At 45.1% G+C, this 21,678-nt stretch overlaps 1 protein-coding gene across 1 annotated transcript; it reads right to left on the bottom strand.

Moving 5' to 3' along the window:
- Positions 1–11,949: 11,949 nt before the first annotated feature.
- LOC144106839 (uncharacterized) lies at positions 11,950–18,648 on the bottom strand. The gene is made up of 4 exons (XM_077639786.1): positions 18,457–18,648; positions 17,606–17,667; positions 16,949–17,063; positions 11,950–16,596 (listed from the first exon to the last, which is right to left on the bottom strand). The coding sequence occupies exons 1-4, from the start codon at positions 18,645–18,647 to the stop codon at positions 16,581–16,583; spliced, it is 384 nt and encodes a 127-aa protein (XP_077495912.1). The 5' UTR covers position 18,648; the 3' UTR covers positions 11,950–16,580.
- Positions 18,649–21,678: the final 3,030 nt, after the last annotated feature.

Below are 21,678 nucleotides of genomic sequence, written 5' to 3'. Positions count from 1 at the left end.
GGCTTTGTTAAGCGCGCCAAGAAAGCATGCGAGCCGCGCACAACGAGCACGTGGTGCCGCTTGGTCTTAGGCAGCATTCCCACGGCGGCAGACCCCGATACTGCGCGTCTGCGGAAATATGCGAACCACGAAGCTTCCGCGATGGGCCCCCTTTTTTTTGGCATGCTCGATGGCACCGGAGCGTCGCGGGTCTGCGCCGTCTCACATTCCTGCGGCGAGCCAGTGGATTAGCCAATTAGCTAAAAAAACGTTTCACCCTTCGAGAGGCGACGCGCGGGTGCGGCAGGGAAGGGGAAAGCATCAAGCAATAAAGGCGAGAACTCCCCCTCCCCCCGGGGAGAGGGTTTTCAGAAAGTTTCCGGTATGTGTTTCTTTTTCTTTTTAGCCAAGCCCCGGGCTCGAAGTTGGGTGCAACCTTCAGGGGCTGTGGCTACCTCTATTGGTTATCGAGGCTTAAGGCAGGCCTCGAAATATGACCGCCCTAACTTCTTTGTTTGCAAAAGCTTTAAAATTGCATGTAAAATCATCGGAGGGCAGTCTTGTCTAGTTGAGCGAGAGGCTCCGGGCAGTGGCACGTAATTCTACAGACCTAGACTCTAACCTCGGGTCGATGAGTAATGTCTTCTCGAGTTTCTCTGTGTGAGATAATTTCTTTTAAGTTACAATTTGACTGTCTGTGTGACGCAACTTGTAACGCTGTTTGCCAATATACATCCTGTAAATATATTTTCTCTTTGTCTCCATCATCTGGCATCAATCATTGTCTGCTCCTTCAACACCGTCGAATTCACGTTTGGAGAGGTCCTTGCCCCTCCGAAGAAACGCAAAGAACCATCTTGAATTTACTCTCTGTTTCATTATCCCGGCACCTGTTCGCCGTTATGCCATGCTTTTCAGTGTATCTCTCTTTTTCATTTACTCACACCCTGAGATATTTGTATTCGGCCACTTTGGGTACTGGAAAATTATCACACCTGACTTAGTCACGCTAAAACTCAGACCTAGAGCGTGTCCTTCGTGTCGAGAACAATTAACCAGAGTTTGCAAATTTTGCTGGCTATCTGCTAACAGTACGATATTGCCCGCATACTATAGATCTGGCCGCCTTTGCTGAACGACCTTTCCGCCTAATCTGTACGGTACATTATAAACTAGAATACTTTATTGTAGGCTTCTTTCAATACCTCTCAAATAAAGCACGGAGGGCAGCGGTGGTAGAAGACTCCCTTGGCTGAACCATTAGCATACCTGAACAGTGGTTGTGGTTTTTATCACTTAACATGAATTCCACCTTTATTATCTCAGTACATTTCCTATCACAAATCAATTACATAATGACCAATAGCTTCATATTTTTATATGTTCAACAGGAGGTGCCTGTTTACGTTTCAGTATGCACCACTTATGTCCAGTCATCAAAATACAGAGACCTGCTCTCCGTCTTAGCTGTTTCCATGTATTGGGTAAGCCGAGACAGACTATCATCTAAGCGCCTACCCACTCTGAAGCCATTCTGAAGTTCTACAAGTATCTTGTTACTTTCTACTGATGGCTGCATTTTTAATTTCACTTCTTGCATTGCCAGCCTGTATATAACTGATATGCTATCGTAATCGGTCTGAACGTTTTTATGTTGATCCTACCTTATTTACATTTATATCTCAAGTTTATTTTGATCTGTCTCCAGCTGTGCACGATTTTACTTATTTCCTATTGCTGTATCCAATGCCTTTAACAACGTTTGCTTGCTTCTTTGACCAAGTTGATTAATCAGCTTCATGGGGAATTTCTTCTATCTGTGCAGATGTGCGTTTAGGAATATTTGCTGCCGCTTTTTTTTCCCTTTAAGACTGCGCAGTTCTAAGCTGTTTTAAATTATGTTGCCCTGTGTTGCTCCCTCATTTGAGGAGATTACCCTACCGTCGTTCCTAAGACTACACTATAACCTGCGTAATGAAGTGAAACAAGCTCGTCAACTTCTAAAGATTTTCCTGCAGCATCTTGAATCTGTTAATAGTTTCTTTGATTTGTTTTGCCCAGCCAGCTTATATGGTTCCACAATATTAACCCCTTCAGGCGCGAAAAAAATCTGTGAAACAAATAAATTATGTGAGCACAATTTTGTGTGCTCCAAGCTGCAAATGACGAGTATTTAAAAGACTGAAACAAAAACTTTATTCTTTCTTAGAATTTCAGAGTGTCCACACTTGTGGACACAGCGCCTCAGTACAGAAAAAATATGGCACACAACTAAAAGAAAGTGCGACAGTGTTCTCAGCATGACGTGGGGCACAAAACATGGGTAAAGGGTTATTGCTTGATTTGTGAATAAAATCAAGCACTTTAGAATCTACTTGTTGTGAAAAAGGTAAAAGCAGTCGTTCTGAGCTGAGAGGCACAAGAAAATGTGGCACTTTCGGCAGCGAATCCTGCACTTCGCTATGCATCCCTCACGGCGGCAGCGCTGCGCGTTTGGCGTGCTGACATGCTCCGGCCAGTGATTGTAGCCATCGTACCTGATGGTTGCGGTGGGTAGCAAATGCGGGCTAGCCTTCTTCGCAACAGGCTCTGGGCACTCACTGCTTGGCCGACCGCGCTTTTTCGGGGTTGTTCTGCTGCATACGATGAGGCTGTTAGCAATGTCTCTCTGGAATGCCATCATATCCAAGGTACTTTTCTGTGGAAGCTTCTTGGCACTCGCGTCTCGTAGATATTCTATCCAGCTGTTGCACAACGCAAAAGACAGAAAGTGAGAAATAACCCTCACTGGCCACTTTCTGGTTCTTGCCGTAAGCGGGTACAGTGACATCACAAAGTCAAGTTTATCGACACCTCCCATGTATGCGTTGTACTGCACAATAACTTCTGGGCAGTCAATTTCAATATGTTGCTTTGTTGCCTCGCTCCATCGCTTTACTTTTCCCACATTCCCAATTCCAATTTGTGTGGATGCCATATTGACGACTCCATTATCCTGCCATCTCACAATGGTAATGTCTCCATTCGCGGAAACGTTCTGATCCATGCTTCCCCGTCCTTCATTCTTCATTTCTTTGTCACTTTTTAAGGGACACTTGAGCAGACGGTTGGCTCGGATCGTCCCGCTGGCGAGAATGCCAATTTGCTTCAGCTCCAGGAATAATGGCACTGAGGTGAAGTAGTTGTCCATGAAGCACTTCAGGTTCTTTTCCTTAGGCATTGCTTCCACAAGACGCATGACAACCGATCCGCCAAGTCCGAGGTGTGAATGCTGTGCACTGACCCCTGTTCCCTTCCCTTGGTATAGCTCGAGGTCATGTGCTAAGCCATCGGCGCTGCAGCGGACAAACACTTTCACCCCTTCTGGGTTTGGCTTTCCTTTAACAAACTGTTTGGCGGGGACACGGCCAGTGAATGGAACCATCTGCTCATCTATACTGTTGTGCTCCAAGGGTTCTAGCTGCAAGCACCGTGACCTCACTGCCTCTATGATAGGGCGCACTTTCCAGAACTTGTCCTGGCTGTTTGGGTCCCGTGGAGCGTTCGAGTCCGTGATGTGAAGCGCGGCTCTAATCCTAAAAAATCGCTTTGCTGTCATGGATTCAGCTATGGCAGGAATTCTTGTAGAGGCTTGCCAGTACATTCGAATTCTTGGGAATTTTAGAACTCCCATGAGCATTAGGATTCCAAAAAAAATTTTGATTTCTTCCTCAGAAGTCCCAAGCACATTCCCGTCTTTCTGCAGGACGTACATGTTAGTGAATGTGGCTAGATCGCGAAAAAGCATGGGTGAGAAATACCGGCTGAAGTATGCCAATGGGTCCTCAGGGATTGATCCACCTTGAAGCTGGTAGGTGCAGTTAGTGTTCCCAGGTTGAAGAGGTTGTGCAACCCAGTTCAAGGTCTTCATCTTCTTCGATGGCACATCTGGCACTTGCTTGTCCTGCGTGCTTGATGTTCCAGGCAATAACAATGCACTCTGGGCAGTGCCATTTGTAGTAGGAGTCTGAGGAAAAAACACAACATACGCCACATTATTTTCTAACTAAACATATAAAACAGACAAAATTACCGTAGTTTGTGTGTCCTGCTCGGTGTACTCGTCATCAGAAAGATTTGCGTCAGAAATATCACCGTCTTGAATTCTTCTAAATATATTTTCGGCTGTGTCATCATCATCCAGGCGCCTTATTTCAGTAGCATGCTTGGATATACCTGGAAAAATGAGAGGTTTTCTTCATTTCAGCGCGTGAGCGACGCCGTGAACTCTGGAAAAAGCGTGTGTTAGGAAAGGCGGATTTGAGGCGCCGTGTCCACAAATGTGGACGCTAACTTCTGGAACTGCATGCAGGGCTGAATTTCTTCACAAGAAGGATGAATGCAGCTGTTTCACATTCACCGGACCTTACATTGATACGTAAATGCCAATATTTCGGTGAGTTTGTATTTGGAATAGTGAAAAACGGAAGAAAACAAGAAGTACTTACTCTTCGCTCCGTAGAAGGTAGACGCGTCCATACTTTCCCGCGCTTTTTCGACAGCATTTTGTTGACATCCCGTGGGATGGCGTCACTTGTCCGTTAAAGTGGCTCAAGGGGCGTGTCTTAGTACATTCAAAAAAGCGCTTTTGGTTGTATTTTTACACACCAGGGCGCGCGAAGTTCGCGTCCACAATCGTGGACACGGCGCCCGAAGGGGATAAAAATTTGAAGTACTGGAATCCAGAAATCGGTTCTGAAAATTTTGTTCGGAGGCGCCTTCGAAGCAGGCTGCTAACAGGCCTTTCCAGAGATACCGGATAGTTAAGCGACCACTTAATTGACCCAAGCCGAGCTTATGGCCATTCAATTGGCAACCCTAATACATTTTCCAGTGTGACCTTTATCAGCAAATGTACCTGATGTTGTACATAAGCTATAGATATAAACACCGCTGCACTGTCATATGTGACATGTTTCACAGGTCTTATTTGGAGGCCATCAGCATCGCAGCTGTATGCATTCTTCGATTTGGTGAAATCAGGGTAATCGTAAGCAGTGGTTGTCATTTAAAATAATAGAGTTTTCTTGATTGAAAGGAACTGCAATGCATATGGCTTGCATTGTGTTGTCTACAGAGACATTTTTATAGGTTTAGTGTTTTGCTTTCATCTCAAAGCATCATTTAACTTGGTAGAAATCTTTTCTCCAGGTCAGTCGCATGAGAGGAGCATGCTAAAATTAGTGATTTCTGGTATTTATTTAGTGTTTATTTAGTAGTTTATTTAGTTTTTGAAATATTTCTGATCTTCGGCATGTCGAGATTTTATGAGCCGGGTATGAAGCTTATTCCGTTTCCTTCATTTTTATGATCCCGTTTATCACTCAAAGCTCCCGATAACCGCTGTGGTAGCTTTGCTTGTGCGTGAAATGTTACGTGTAAAGAGTTGAGAATTTTTGAAGAAACTGTCGTGCGCTGAACCAGCCGCATTTAGTTGCAGAGCTTCCTTTATTTCTAAACTTTCTTAACTGTGCTGTGCACGTTTTTCTTTTATAAAAGATGGATTTGGTTTTTTTAGAATCTCTACCCGGCTCTTGTGTTTGCATCTCGGTGTACTCAAATGTCCATCCCAATGGCGGCTGCTCAGGCAGCGTTAGCTGACCAATAGCTAAATGCCGTTTTCTGGTCGGCGAGCAACCTGGTCGGTCCATTTTTTCTTTTTATCCGGCGCCAGCCAATCGCCATTCCCGCGCCTGTGCGACTTGAATGCTCGAAGTGCAATTGGATCGCGACCCACAGATTGTTAAGCGAGAAAACATACTAGGTCTTGATTGTGATGCCTTGCTGCTGCGACTTCGACTGTCGTAAGGCGAAGAGATGTTTTTGTTCACTACTGAGCGAAAGCAGCGCACCCATTAGAAAAGTTGGCCTGCATATGATTGAGACAGAACAGCTGCTTGGGTATGTTGGTTATCTATTTGGAAACGAGCAGCGCTGAACGATGTAAAGCATGATTGAGCGATCTGACCTCAACGCGGTAGCAACGATGCGGCTTAATGATAGAAATGTACAGCGCAAATAAAGATCAGGACACAAGGAAAATACGTGGAACACACGAGCGCTGACTTGTAGCAGTTAATTTCGAACCTCAGACTAGTATTTATAGCTGAAAACTGATTCGAGGTTCGAAATAAATTGTTGCGGCTGATGAGTCCCTAGTGTCTTCCTTGTGTACTCGTCTTTATTTGCACTGAACATTTCCATCATCAATCACCAACATGCCCAGACTGCCACCTTAGTGCGGCTCTGTCGAGTATTGCTGCTTTCCATTACTTCATTCGTTCAATCTGGCTTGCGTTTTGCGGTGCCTGTGTCAAAGTTCCAATCTTTTTTGACTGCAAGTACGCCGCGCAAGCTTTTTACCGCATTTAGTGAAGAGCCTTTCCTGGTGCGCTTGCCTTGTTTCACCTAAGCATTGTGTCGTTGTGGAAATGCTCGCACCTATGGGTGGCTTGTGGCAATAAAGGTACGATTTTCGAGCCATGCTTGAAATTATCTTGAATATAATTCATTTTTGCAGCAGTTCTTGCAAGCTCCCACGTACGCGCGAAAGATTCGCTGCAAATGTCAGCTGCCACTGGCAAGGGCTAAATTCCTTTTACTTTTCTTTCACTCTTTGCCTGTCAGCTGATTTCGAGTTGCTGCTGTTCCTGCAGTTACCGCCATCAGAAACCATCCTAATTCAATGGCGAATCGGTTTTAATCAATGAAGGTGAAAGGCAGCACCGCTGCTGTCGTCCCAAATCACATTTTCGTTCGAAATCACATAAGTGGAGCACCCGAATTATTTTTCGTTGTGTCTTGGTAAACTCTGTGTTCTGCATTGACGAAAATGTACAGTCAGCTCACTGAAGTCGTGGAGGTTAGCACGAATAAATGCTAACTAATACTCCACGCGTGGAAGCACTCTACTTACATTCAACGCGAATCGTTCCACACGCACGCAGGCTACAGAAAAAAAAAATTAGCGTGTGAAGACTCATTAATGGGGAATGTTTGTCTCTTTCTTCGCATTTTGCGATTTTAGCCCGCTCTTGCTTGTTATCATATTGCCATTTCTTACACCTAATTCGAAACAGATAACTTTTTGGCCTAAAGCTACCGGCGAATTCCTGAACACCTTCTGAATACCGCCCATGCTTACCAGAAACGCATTTCTCTCACGGACATAGGAAGCTACACAGAGCCCTTTAAGTATGCAGTAGTGACCACACTAGAGACAGAGGCCTTCAAAACCTTTCGCTGGCAGAAAAAATAACTTCTGCCACTATCACTTAATTCAGTGATCTATTTATTTACCCGCAGCGCCAGAGGCATTAAAATCGAAGGATGTACCAAAAGATGTTATCAGGGCTAGCATGTGAACATCGCATAACGAAGCAGCAATAAAAGAAAACAAAACTTTAAAAAAAGCGAAAAGGCAAAATAGACACTGCGCACGAAAACTGAAAATTGGTCGTAATAACAGAAAGAAAAAAACACTAAACATAAAGCAGGCAGGGTTTGAAGGCAATTTTATTCATTCGGGGTTATTTTTTATACAAGACGACAATCGAAGTATATCAGCCGCGCAGTCGATCTTCCATACTTTGAAACTGTGGTCTACACGATCAGAGATATGGTGAGTCGCAAGCAAGCATTTCGTTTTTTCAATACCGACGCCGCAATGAAAAATTTCGGCGCAAAGGTACGGAACCTAAAGGTAACCACTGTACCCCGCTTAACATGGCGAACACTTGAAACTAAGCTAAAGTGCGGGGGCTTCGATACTTAAAGCGTATCTTTTATCGCTTTTCTTGCAAAATCCCAACACGACATGGCCGGGGATAGCTACTTATTGAAGAAGAGAAATGATTCCTGCAAATCGCCTCCGCAACGGTCGAACAAAGTTCCCAACGCATTTGCTCCGATAGCATGTGACGCATCGTCGAATTTATACGTGCAAGGATTGCGAGCGTCATATCGTTAAAGCAGGGTCCCTGTTTCTTGGGATTATGGAGCATCATGCATAGCACTCGTGGGCACTCTTATAGAGCAGAGAAGACGCCACTTTGAATTAAATACACATAAAAGGCGCATTCACAGCTTCGGAATATTGATGTCACAAGTTCGCACTGGCAGGTTCCGAGAGCAAACCACGCAGCTATAAAGTTGCGATGAATCTTGCAACAAAAAATTACGCCTCATTACATCAAACAAATCATTTTATTGGGAAGAAGCTACTTACGTGAGTAACGCCTTGACGTTCCTGTGGAGCGTAGTAAGAGGACAAAGAAAAGTTAATTACCTAAACGCGAAATGGCCTTTTCTCAATGCTCATGTCGTTGAGGTCGAAGAAAAAACGGCGGTATACCTTTGACTGCACGAACTGTAAGCTCTCAGCAGAAAAAGCCAGAATTGGAGCAAATGGCTCGTTCTCCAGTGCATACCCAAAAAGGAGGCCAAATTTACCCCCCTACACACGCACACACACAAATTCCTGAGTCGCTTTGGGAATTTAAATCTGCATAATTCCTTATTGCGCGATTCTTTATTCCTAACTGCAGATTATTTCCTCATTGCACGATTCGCCTTAGAAACCTCTTTTTGCCGTGCACTGAGCAAATATCTGCAAGAACCCGCTTTCATGCGGCAAAGCGTACAGGGCGATCAGGCAGATGCCTTAATGAGCGGTTAAACGAGCACCATAGGGAAGATAGGGATGGCGGTTCCAGCAATTTGGCATGGCGCTGTCGTACTCACAAATGCAAGCCTGGTTATTTGGCAGAAGTGCGGATAGATTAAGAGGAGAAATTATCGAGGCGCCGCAATCGAAAGAGCTGGACCTGGAAGCTTCGTCAGAAGTCCGTCGTTGTCGCTGACAAAGAAAGATATGGCGTTTTTAGACTCAGGGCAGTATGCCAACCGATGAAACGTGTTGCATTTGCTTTTTAGGGTTGTTGTTCAGATTTTTATCTTGTCTTATATGACACGTATCGTTTCTTCTTCAGTATGTTTTTTGTGCACAAAATAAAACCTTAGTGGAAGTTATGCGCTTGTGTTTGTCCCCTGATTTGTTGCTGCGCTATGGAACATAACTCAGTTACTGTTGGCTTTGTTGGCAGATATATATATATATATATATATATATATATATATATATATATATATATATATATATATATATATATATATATTAGCAGATAAGTTAGAGGAAATGAGGGGCCCGTTTGACAAACCCATTAAGGGAGCCAACAGTCACCGAAACCAAGGTGCAAAGGGGAATGTTTTTTTTATTATGTGTTGTGCTTATCAGTGGGATATTATAGTACTTAGATTAATAAATCGCTTAAAGAAAATTACTTATAGAGCAGCAGAAAAAACAACCATGCCGCCGGTGGGATCCGAACCCATGACCTCCGAATATCGCGTCCGGTGCTCTTACCAACTGACCTACGGCGACGGCTGTCCAATCTGCTGCTCTCGTCGGTATTTATGTTCATTGGGTGTAAGCGAACCTTGAGAGTGTTCACCAGCGCCACCCTCGACCATAGCGGCGGACGTAGCACGTCCTGCAATACCGCGAGCGTGACGTGGAACGTCATCTAACGGCGAGGGCGGAAACTGTGCGAGAGCCCTCTTAAGCTACCTATGGCATCAAGACTGCCAGAACCAAGACCATCGTTAAGCTATTAGCAGATAAGTTAAAGGAAATGAGGGGCCCGTTTGAGAAACCTATTAAGGGAGCCAACAGTCACCGAAACCAAGGTGCATAGGGGAATGTTTTTTTATGTGTTGTGCTTATCAGTGGAATATTATAGTACTAATATTAATAAATCGCTTAAAGAAAATTACTTAATGAGCAGCAGAAAAAACAACAATGCCGCCGGTGGGATCCGAACCCACCGGTAAGAGCACCGGACGCGATATTCGGAGGTCGTGGGTTCGGATCCCACCGGCGGCATGGTTGTTTTTTCTGCTGCTCTATAAGTAATTTTCTTTAAGCGATTTATTAATCTAAGAACTATAATGTCCCACTGATAAGCACAACACATAAAAAAAACATTCCCCTATGCACCTTGGTTTCAGTGACTGTTGGCTCCCTTAATAGGTTTGTCAAACGGGCCCCTCATTTCCTTTAACTTATCTGCTAATAGCTTAACGAGGGTCTCGGTTCTGGCAGTCTTGATGCCGTAGGTAGCTTAAGAGGGCTCTCGCACAGTTTCCGCCCTCGCCGTTAGATGACGTTCCACGTCACGCTCGCGGTATTACAGGACGTGCTACGTCCGCTGCTATGGCCGAGGGTGGCGCTGGTGAACACTCTCAAGGTTCGCTTACACCCAATGAACATAATACCCACGAGAGCAGCAGATTGGACAGCCGTCGCCGTTGCTCAGTTGGTAAGAGCACCGGACGCGATATTCGGAGGTTGTGGGTTCGGATCCCACCGGCGGCTTGGTTGTTTTTTCTGCTCCTCTGTGAGGAATTTTCTTTAAGCGATTTATTAATCTAAGTACTATAATATCCCACTGATAAGCACAACACATAAAAAAACATTGCCCTATGCACCTTGGTTTCGGTGACTGTTGGCTCCCTTAATAGGTTTGTCAAACGGGCCCCTCATTTCCTTTAACTTATCTGCTAATAGCTTAACGAGGGTCTCGGTTCTGGCAGTCTTGATGCCATAGGTAGCTTAAGAGGGCTCTCGCACAGTTTCCGCCCTCGCCGTTATATGACGTTCACGTCACGCTCGCGGTATTACAGGGCCCGGATTACGGAACTCGCTCCGACCGCTCTACAATTGAGAGCGCTCTAAAATGCCCGCTCCTATGGTCGCCGGAGCCATTTTGAAAAGTTACGTCACGGGAAGCTGCAATGGCGTCACGGACCAGAAAAAACACATGACGTTGCACACCTAATTATGCCCGCGGTTTTAGACGGTTTTCTGCGACCGCGAAGATTCGGTCTAAGGAGTTTTAGAGGTAAAATTGCGGCGGCGGCGGCGTCTGCTATTTATTGGTGGCGGAGGCGGCAACGTCGGCGCCAGCAACGGCGAAGGACGGTGTACGAGGACGCTTATGACTTGCCGGACGAGCTGTTCCGTCGGTTATTTCGACTCGATAAGGAGAAAGTGGAGTGGCTATGCGGCGAAGTTGCAGACGGCGGCAGGTGCTGTGCGCTCCGTTTTTTTTTTGCCTCCGGGGGCTTTCAAGTGTGTGTCGGCAATGAGCAGACCGTCGGCCTCGCACAACCGACGGTGAGCAAGTGCGTGCGGCGTGTGGCTGAGGCCATCTGCAAAGTCGGCGCACAGAAGGGATGGGTGCGCTTCCCGGCGCACCCCGAAGAAAATGCGGCAGCGAAGGCGACCTTCCTTCCCCGCGGCACCATCCCCGGCGTCGACGGCACGCTGATTGCCATCAAAGCGCCGCGGGGAGACACAGCAAACCGGGCAGCATTCTGGAGCCGCAAAGGATACTACGCGATGAACACCATGATTGTGAGTAGTCTGGTTTTCTGACCGCATGTGTTCGAAAGCCGCGAGCTCGACAATGGAAGTTCATGTCCAAGATTGCCTGCCTGTGAAATTTCTCGCAGATCTGCGACGCAAACATGAAGAACCTTGCGGTCGACCCTCGCTGCCCGGGGTCTTGTCACGATGCCTTCTCTTGGCGCTACTCACGGCTGCGTCGGAATGTGGAGCACGGGCTGCTGGAGGATGGAGAGTTTCTTCTGGGTAAGCAGCCTATTGATCATCAGGCCACTTCGACAGCACGTATTAAGCTACAGCAGTGGCTCATACCTAAATGAGGCGGGTTATAACATGAATGACATGCAACAGCATGATGTATCGTTTTTATTTTTGTGTATTTACTGTTACTGCTGGTGCAGGGGCACAAGAAACATTGTTATAAAGTGAATCGTATTTCAAGCGTAAAACACCAAGGCAAAGTAGTTGTGCACATCGTTATTTTATTTATTTATTTATTTATTTACAGATACTGCAGGCCCTTCTCGGGCCCATGCAGGAGTGGTTACAAGGAGGGAATATAAAACAAAGGGAATACGTAAAGTACAAGGGTACAAAAATAACATTTCATCGATATAGTGGCACAGGGTACTAATGACGTCAAAGCCAGGAGAAGAAACTAGCGGGTTGAAAAGGAAACACATGTAATTGCAAAGAAAATACAAATGGAAATTGGGCGACATAGGTTCATCATGGTGGTACTGACAGTGATTCAACTCTGTTAACATGCTCTATGAATGATTCGATTGAGTTGCAGTTTACAGCAGCCGGTGGTAGTTTATTCCAGCAAAAAATAGCCGATGGGAATAAAGAATATTTATGAGCATTAATGTGGCTTATGGGTTGATGAAGTGCTTTTTCATGGTTATTTCTTGAAGAGTGACGGAATGGTTCCTGGAGGTATGTTTCTCTTGAGATGTTCAAATGACCGTAATAAAGTAAGTACAGAAATTTAAGCCTTGATGTTATTCTGCGCTGTGCTAAGGTGTGAAGATCTGCTTTGTGAAGTAGGTTAGATACGCTAGAATGTCTAGAAAAATTTGAGTATATGAAGCGTACTGCTAGGTTTTGAATACGTTCCAGCTTGCCTATCAAATATTTTTGGTGTGGGCTCCAAATAAGATCCGCGTATTCTAAGGTCGGTCTTACGAGTTTTTTATACGCATTAAGTTTCACGTTAGGAGGTGCGTTGCGTAATCTTCTTCTAAGGAAATACAGCTTACCTTGGGCCTTATGATATATGTTTTTAATGTGCTGTTCCCAGCATAGATTGCTGGATAGTGTCACTCCTAGGTATTTAATGTTATTAGTTCTCTTGACAGGAACATTAGTTATAGTGTATAAAAAATCTAGTGGCTTTTTTTTCTTACTGAAAGTTATGCTCTTTGTTTTGGTGGCATTAAGTCTCATTCCCCACCTAGTGCACCAAGACTGAATAGACGATAGAGATTCATTTAGTTTAATTTGATCATTAATGGTGTCTATTTCCTTATATACCACGCAGTCGTCCGCAAAGAGCCGAATTTGTACCTCAGGGTCAACGCATAGATAAATATCATTGATATATATTAAAAACAATAAGGGGGCGAGGACTGAACCCTGTGGTACACCTGAGTAGACATCCAAATTATCAGATTCGGAACTTTTCAGTTTGACGCACTGTTTACGATTTTTCAAAAAGCACTCAACCCATGAAATGATAGTGTTTTCGATCCCTATAGCCTGCAGTTTTGTTATTAAATCTAGGTGAGGAACTAAATCAAATGCCTTAGAGAAGTCTAAAAAAATGGCGTCTAATTGACTCCTTACATTAAGGGCGCTTGCGATATCATGCGTTATCTCTGCCAACTGTGTGGTTGTTGATAATTTCGACCTAAAGCCATGTTGCCTACTGTAGAGGAGGTTGTTAACCTCTAAGTGGTTAATAATTGCTTTGTAAGTAATATGTTCGAGTATTTTACAAGTAGAGCTTGTTAGCGAGACCGGTCTGTAGTTGTTTAGTTCATTTTTGGGACCGCCTTTATGAATTGGAACTACTTTAGCCCTGAGCCAGTCATCCGGGACTGTTAGGGTTTGCAACGACAGAGTGAAAATTCGGAACAAATATTTGGAAACCCAGAAGGCGTATCTGTTCAGGAAATTATTTGAGATGTCATCAGGCCCCGGAGATTTCTTTACGTCTAGATTGCGCAGCAGGCAGAAAATGCCGTCTTCACTAATGTTTATTTCTGACATGGGATGAGTGATGGAGTAAGAATCAAGGGAAGCACCTGAAACCGAGCGTGAGAAAACAGACTGAAAGAACGAGTTAAATTTGGTAGCAATAGCGGCAGTGTTGGTTATAGTTTCACTGGACGTTTTTATTTCAGAAACAGCGGATTTCACAGTGATATATTGTGGATTTCACAGGATATCACAGTACATCATTAACATAGAAGGCTGTGCTTACAGAGGTACCCCTTAGGCATGCCTATGAATTTTGGTTCAGCATACTGGTTTTGAGCTGCTTGGTATGAATCATTTATTACATAGGCAACAACACACTTCACTGCAAATTTTGGTGGTGCAGGACACAGTGGATATCCACTGGAGCCGTGGCTGCTCACACCAATGTCAGGGCATCCTGGTGCAAACACTACAGAAAGGCAATACAACGCAGCACATTCCTCAATGCGATGTGTTGTGGAACGCTGCATTGGTGTTTTGAAAAGCCGCTTCCGGTGCCTTCAAAGGTACCGAACAGGCACTCCACTACGAGCCGGAGCGGGCGGTGGCCATCATTGCAGCATGTGCTGCATTGCACAACATCTGTCTTGAAGAAGTCCTGGCAGCAGACGAAGACGACACTACTGATGACCCTGACAACAATGCACCACCTCTGCATGCCGGGTACTTGGCGGGGACAGGATCCCGAATGACCTACCTGCGTGGTAGAGCCATCCGAGACCGTATTATTGGCCTCTTTGGCACAACCCGTTCGCAGAGGCAAGCACACCTGCAGATGGTTCGGCGACAGCAGCAGCGGCAGCAGCAGCGGCAACAGCAGCACCACCGGCAGTAAGCCCTACACCATCTGGCAGCTGTGGCTGCAATGACTCACTGTGCTGGCATGGCGAGTTGTCGCAGCCACTTTTGCTACGGGCAGTGCCATTGCCCTGTGTTAGTGCGTGAGCCCCTATGTGATATGATGCCCTTGGCCACTGGTAGCCACATTCCAGCATTTGTAAATTACTTTTTCTTACATGTGCTTGAAAGCCTCCAGTGCCAAGATATGAAGTGCACACATCAACGCTCCACCGACAGTGGTCACCAGTATGCCTTTCAGTGCGTCAGCAAGCTTGCCGCACAGCTACTGCACTTTCTCCTTCTCAAGTCGAAATACACGCCGAAACAGCTCGTCCAACAAGTGAAATGCATCCTTGTACACCGTCTTTCGCCGTTGCTTACGTCGACCTGCCCACTTAGGCAAACAGTTGCTTGCGGTAACTATGTGTTTGATGAATGTGCACAAGGGAAAAGTGTGGTGTGGAGACTGCTAGGAACCAGTAAAGCGTTTGTTGTTGCACCACGCTTATTCATTGGTCACAGTAATTTTTTTCGCCACAGCTGTTCATACTAGTTTCCCAACTGTAACACACAGCAGGGAAACAAAAGCATGTAGCATCAACAGTGATTTGCATATGCCTTGTCGAGTGCTGCGCAGAGATTGCACAAGAACAGTTGTATCTTACACTGTGGCCAAACGGGCGAGTTGGCTATACATTTTTAAGGCGAACAGTGCGAATGACATAGCCGGAAAGCAGAGGAAACACAGGATGAGCGCTCGTCCTACGTTTTCTTTGCTTTCCGTCTAAGTCTTACGCACTGTTTGCCCTTAGAAAAAAAAGCTTCACCTTGACTGCCAGCTTGAATGCTAATAATCACAGGTTTGGCATGTTGTGCATACTTGTAGGCCCGATGTAGCCCTGGTTTGCACTTTGCTGAAACACATTACATAACTGGTGGAATGCACAGCAAGTGCTACACAAGGCATTGCTCTTCATAGATTTTACTGGACTAAAAAACCATGTTACATGTAAAAGACACACGAGTAATCACAGACGATGATGCCAACATGGCTGCGTTTGAAGTTGTAAAGGGACCCACAAACGAGAGCCATTAACATTGTTGCATCATACCTTTAAAGGCGGAGCTCAAGCGTCCCCCCAATTTTTAATTTTTTTTGCCTGCATTCAACACTAGTTCAGAAGTGACTTTGGACGAATTCTGGCAAGCCTCATTTTTCCTCGGGTCTACTGAGGATAGAACATGTTACAATGCACACAATGGACACTATACGGAAAAGCGGGAAAAGTAATGCGAAAAAAAAACGACTCAGGAACATGCGAACAACATTAACAGACACAAAATCGAAGTGTTCAAAATTTATCCAGAATCCCCATATTATGATGCCCTTCATAACTACAGTCACTTCAGAACAACTTTGCCCCACATATTGCACTTGCCCACATATTGCAATGAAAGAAAACAGGCACTAGAAATTGCACCTTGTGCACCTGCCACAGCTGCAGGTAAACATTTAAAAGGAATGGAAAATAAAAGAGTATAGGAGGCTTTCACACCTGGCAGAGCTTAAATTACATAACTGGAAGAAAATAAACAGTGTGAAGCATCCGGGCCTGCAGAGCTTACAAGAAATAAAAAAATGATGCTATGGCGCATGGCAGAGATGATCTTGAATAAATACAGAAACAGAAACCTGACAGAAGCAGACAATGTAAATAAATATAAACACATAAAACAGAAATTTTAACAAGCAAACCAAAATTAGTTCAATGAGTCTGCACCTGGCAGAGAAGTAAATAATGTTCTTGAATAAATATAAACATATGAAGATGTACTTTCATAAAAATAAAAACAGGCGAATAATGCAAATAAATATGAACAATTCAATGTGGTGCAGGTGGCTAAAGCTGCTTTTGTGAGATTAGCATCAGTAGGTTCACGTTCCGGATGAGCAGCTCTTGCTGCCCATTTGACGCCTGCACAGCATCTGTCACCTCCCGTATGGCCTGCATGTAAAAATACTTCCAATTACAAATTATTACTGACAACCAATTTTGAGATCTCGCTTAAGCTTTATGTAAAATTTCAGGTGCTGAGATATTTTGGACAAAGTATGTTTGTAGAAGACTCGTGTCAGTTTCATAAACGCAGCTGTCCCAACCACCTCCCACAAGAGGCGTCAAAACAGAAGTAGAGGTGCTCAAAAGAGAGCACTGATATTTACGTTTCAGGTGACGGCTTCGACTCTTCAAAGTGCAGTGTGCGCAGTGAGTACACACCTCCAGCATACTCTGCTGAAAAGCAGCGCCCTGACGGTTCTGGGCCTCAGTAAGGGAATCCAAACGATGCGATTCATACCGCGTCTGGCGCAGCACCTCATTGGCCCCATCGTCTCGGCGTCGCTTCCCAAGAAGGCTAGGCGTGGCGCGCGGTGAGGGCTGCTGTGAGGGCTGCGGCGAGGGCACCGGTGTAGCTGTCGGGAAAGAAAATGTGCTCATCACGTGGTGGAATACGCAAAACATTAGGTACAATGTGTTACGAGGACTTGACATATATATACAGGACAGCAATCTTGGGCAGCATTGTTGTAGCATATTTCATGTGCACATTTGCTAGACTGCTAGGAGATATCACAAAATGGCATTTTTCTGGGCCAGTTGGTATGAATCCATGATTTGGGCCAGCATGAACTTTGGGACACAAACGAAGAGAGACACATGGAATACGGAACACACTGCTGTGTTCCGTGAGTTCCGTGTTCCATGTGTCTCTCTTCGTTTGTGTCCCAAAGTTCATGCTGGCCCAAATCATGGAGATATCACAGCCTCACTGCAAGAGAAATAAACATTCTGCACTGCGTGGCAAAGCCAGAGAGAGATAGTTTTGTGTATACTGTAGAATCACTGCAGTATTTTGGCTACTGCTGCAAATGCTGCCAGAGAGTATAGTGCTATTACTTTCAAGCAGCTGCCAGAAAGAGTAGTATGGAGCTTGAATAATGGCAAGCCAACTCACGGTCTGTGGGGCTCAGTGTGTCTTGTCGACAACTTGCTGAGGCTCCCCGTTCATCTCCTCTGCTGTAACAGGGTAAAAGGTGCGGCTGATTGGTACTGGCAAACCATGAAACTAAAAGAGCACTAGCAAAAGAGAAGCAATCAATAATGCTCAACCACTTGTCTATGCATTCCTGCACCTCCTCCGAGACTGAAATACACCACAGATGGAATAAACAGTGCTAGCAATGCGCAAGGCACAGACATCATGTTTTCAAACAGCCGACCCCTTGTTGTTGAGAATCGACGCAAGATGGTTCCACAGCTCGCGCTTTTCACCAGCTGTGTATGAGTTTGTTAGGTCGGCAGAAGCCCGAGCCAAGAGCGGATGGCTCTCCATAAACTCTATTAAGATTAGCTCTTGCTTGCTTGACATTCTTTGTGTTGGCGCCATTTCGAGACTATAATTCCCGCTTAGAGAATTGCAGCAGAGAACACAGCGGGGAAAACAAACAGGGAATAGTTTCTGTTCGGCTTTTCGAAAGCAGGGAATAACAGGGAAAAACCTTTGCTCTGAGTTCGGGCTAAGATGTTTTTACAGGAACATATGCGTGTGCTGCGCTGCAGCAACTTATAGCACAGCCAAGAACGACCGAAAACAAGCAAGGTTGTTAGCGTGTGCCGAACCGCCTTGCTTGGTTCTTGCTCCTTCCCAACTGAATCATTTGTGCCAGACGTTTATGAAGCCAAAAAAGTTGATTTTATCTAACAAGCCGTGCTTCGTGGACGTCTTGTATTTGCTAAAGCGAAAGAAATAGAACCCAAATCATATGGTTGGCATGTGGCATCTTTAAGCCAATAAGCCAGGCTTACCTCAAGTTGTCTTCGTCGATTTTCGGGCCCGACGTTTCGTGCAGGTTCCTTTCTGGAGGCCCGTGACCTTCACTGGCTTCGATAATTGTTATCCGCGCACTTTGGACAACCAAATAGAACCCTGATTTCAGACGACGCGTAAAAAAGCAGGAACTAGCCGTGGGATCAGCAGTTTTCTTGAAGGCCGCCATGTTCACTGTTTACATCTGCCAGCGCGCCCTCATGGCAACAAAACGTTCCCACGAAAGCAGTTATTTGCAAAAATGAACGTCCTTCTTGTTTTGCTTCATGGCATTGAGAGTGAAATACAGTTTTATGAAAGAATAAAACAATGCTTATTTTATTCACTGCGTGTTCTTATGAAAAAGTTAGCATACGCCCCCTTGCCGTGCAAATTGGTCTCTTGTGCAAATAAACTTTTCCGGGGCGGCACCTTACTAGCCATTGGTTGATCCGCGTTCCGTCACGCGTTGACGTCTCGCCTTCTCGTCGTGCTGTCGTCATTTTGACGTAACGCTCTACAACTTTAGAGCGAGTTCCGTAATTCGGGCCCAGGACGTGCTAACGTCCGCCGCTACGGTAGAGGGTGGCGCTGGTGAACACTCTTAAGGTTCGCTTACACCAAATGAACATAAATACCCACGAGTGCAGCAGATTGGACAGCCGTCGCCGTAGCTCAGTTGGTAAGAGCACCGGACGCGATATTCGGAGGTCGTGGGTTCGGATCCCACCGGCGGCATGGTTGTTTTTTCTGCTGCTCTATAAGTAATTTTCTTTAAGCGATTTATTTATCTAAGTACTATAATATCCCACTGATAAGCACAACACATAAAAAAACATTCCCCTATGCACCTTGGTTTCGGTGACTGTAGGCTCCCTTAATAGGTTTGCCAAACGGGCCCCTCATTTCCTTTAACTTATCTGCTAATAGCTTAACGAGGGTCTCAGTTCTGGCAGTCTTGATGCAATAGCTTAAAATCAGTTGCTGGGCGAGTTGGTACTTCATGCTAACATTCACAGCGCAAGACGAACACGGACACGAGGGGAGACACCACAAAGCGCCGACTTCAACAAAAGTTTATTGCTGTGCGAGCGACTATATATGGTGTACAGCGGACATGCGCAGCAACGAAAAGGTACAATCATTCATGAGCATCTGGTAGCGGCGCCACATCGCAAGCGAACACATCATTTTCTGCACACGACAAAAAAAGGAAAAAACAAAAAGCTAAAAAACCTAAAAAGCAGTACGCGCACAAGAACGTCGAAGCCATAATACTCATTCCGAAATTCGCAAGATATGACGCTCCTTATCACTTAACAGCAATGATGGAGTGCTGACATCTCGTCATCTCGGCATACACTGCCGTGATTGCCAACATTGCATGGAACGTGGTCCTTCTTTGGGAGGAACCACCATCCTTCACAAGTACAGTACTCACGGATTGAAATAGGACATTCGGAGCGCGTGGCCGTCGCTTCATGGAGCGCCGCCCGTAGACGCTCATGGAACCAAGGTGGTGCATTGTGGTATGGCGTGAGAGGGAGAACATCTACAAAGCAGAATTGTTCCTTCCAGTAGCCAATCAGCCGGCCTGTGGTTTACCACATGCCTGCGTGGCACTGCAAGGCTAGCGCTCCGAATGTCCTATTTCAATCCGTGAGTACTGTACATAAGCAAAACAGCCAGGGAGATTGCTGAGGCTGCAGAGATTGCAAAAAAAAGGGATCACTGTGTCAGCACTCCATCATTGCTGTTAAGTGATAAGGAGCGTCATATCTTGCGAATTTCGGAATGAGTATTATGGCTTCGACGTTCTTGTGCGCGTACTGCTTTTTAGGTTTTTTAGCTTTTTGTTTTTTCCTTTTTTTGTCGTGTTCGCTTGCGATGTGGCGCCGCTACCAGATGCTCATGAATGATTGTACCTTTTCGTTGCTGCGCATGTCCGCTGTACACCATATATAGTCGCTCGCACAGCAATAAACTTTTGTTGAAGTCGGCGCTTTGTGGTGTCTCCCCTCGTGTCCGTGTTCGTCTTGCGCTGTGAATGTTAGCTTGATGCAATAGGTAGCTTAAGAGGGCTCTCGCACAGTTTCCGCCCTCGCCGTTAGATGACGTTCCACGTCACGCTCGCGGTATTACAGGACGTGCTACGTCCGCCTCTATGGTCGAGGATGGCGCTGGTGAACCCTCTCAAGGTTCGCTTACACCCAATGAACATAAATACCCACGAGAGCAGCAGATTGGACAGCCGTCGCCGTTGCTCAGTTGGTAAGAGCACCGGACGCGATATTCGGAGGTCGTGGGTTCGGATCCCACCGGCGGCATGGTTGTTTTTTCTGCTGCTCTATAAGTAATTTTCTTTAAGCGATTTATTAATCTAAGTACTATAATATACCACTGATAAGCACACCACTTGGAAAGAGCATTCCCCTATGCACCTTGGTTTCGGTGACTGTTGGCTCCCTTAATAAGTATATATATATATATATATATATATATATATATATATATATATATATATATATATATATATATATATATATATACACGTTCCACGTCAAGCTCGCGGTATTACAGGATGTGCTCCGTCCGCCGCTATGGACGAGGGAGGCTCAAGGTTCGCTTACACGCAAAACATAAATACCCACGAAAGCAGCAGATTTAACTTCTGTCGTCTTAGGTCAGTTGGTAGAGTACCGGACGCTAAATTCGGAGGTCGTGGTTTCAGATCCCATCAGCGGCATGGTTGTTTTTTCTGCTAATTCATAAGCAATTCTATTTAACGGACAGGTTAATAAAAGTATAATTCTCCCATTGGTTGGGTCTAAAAATTAAAAATACAGAGATACTCCCCTATTCACCGTGGTTTCGACGACTGCTGGCTTCCTTCATATGGTTGTCAAACGAGCCCCTCAATGCATTTCCCTTGTCTGCTTATTTATATATATATATATATATATATATATATATATATATATATATATATATATATATATATATATATATATATATATATATATATATATACGCATGTCATGTTCGCGAATCCTTTCTTATACAAAAGTTCAACAGTGTCTCTTGCGGTTTGAATGAAAATGTTGGAAAGCTGACTTGCCTTGCGTCATATCCGCATCATGCCATGTTTCATTTACGCTGATCATTTTTGCCCCACTGTTTTGCGCTCTTTGCCTCTATCGCTGAAATGATATCACATCTGA

Source organism: Amblyomma americanum, chromosome 10, assembly GCF_052857255.1.
Source record: "Amblyomma americanum isolate KBUSLIRL-KWMA chromosome 10, ASM5285725v1, whole genome shotgun sequence".
Lineage (NCBI taxonomy): Eukaryota > Metazoa > Arthropoda > Arachnida > Ixodida > Ixodidae > Amblyomma > Amblyomma americanum.
This window is presented reverse-complemented; position numbering and strand designations above follow the sequence as displayed.

What these genes read in the sequence shown, in the direction of transcription:
- LOC144106839 (XM_077639786.1), bottom strand. Translation starts at nt 18,647, where the DNA reads ATGGCGGCCTTCAAGAAAACTGCTGATCCCACGGCTAGTTCCTGCTTT. An exon ending in ATCGACGAAGACAACTTGAG is followed by an intron (nt 17,668 to 18,456) that starts GTAAGCCTGGCT and finishes ACCCTGTTACAG; the next exon opens with CAGAGGAGATGAACGGGGAG. An exon ending in CACACTGAGCCCCACAGACC is followed by an intron (nt 17,064 to 17,605) that starts GTGAGTTGGCTT and finishes CTTTCCCGACAG; the next exon opens with CTACACCGGTGCCCTCGCCG.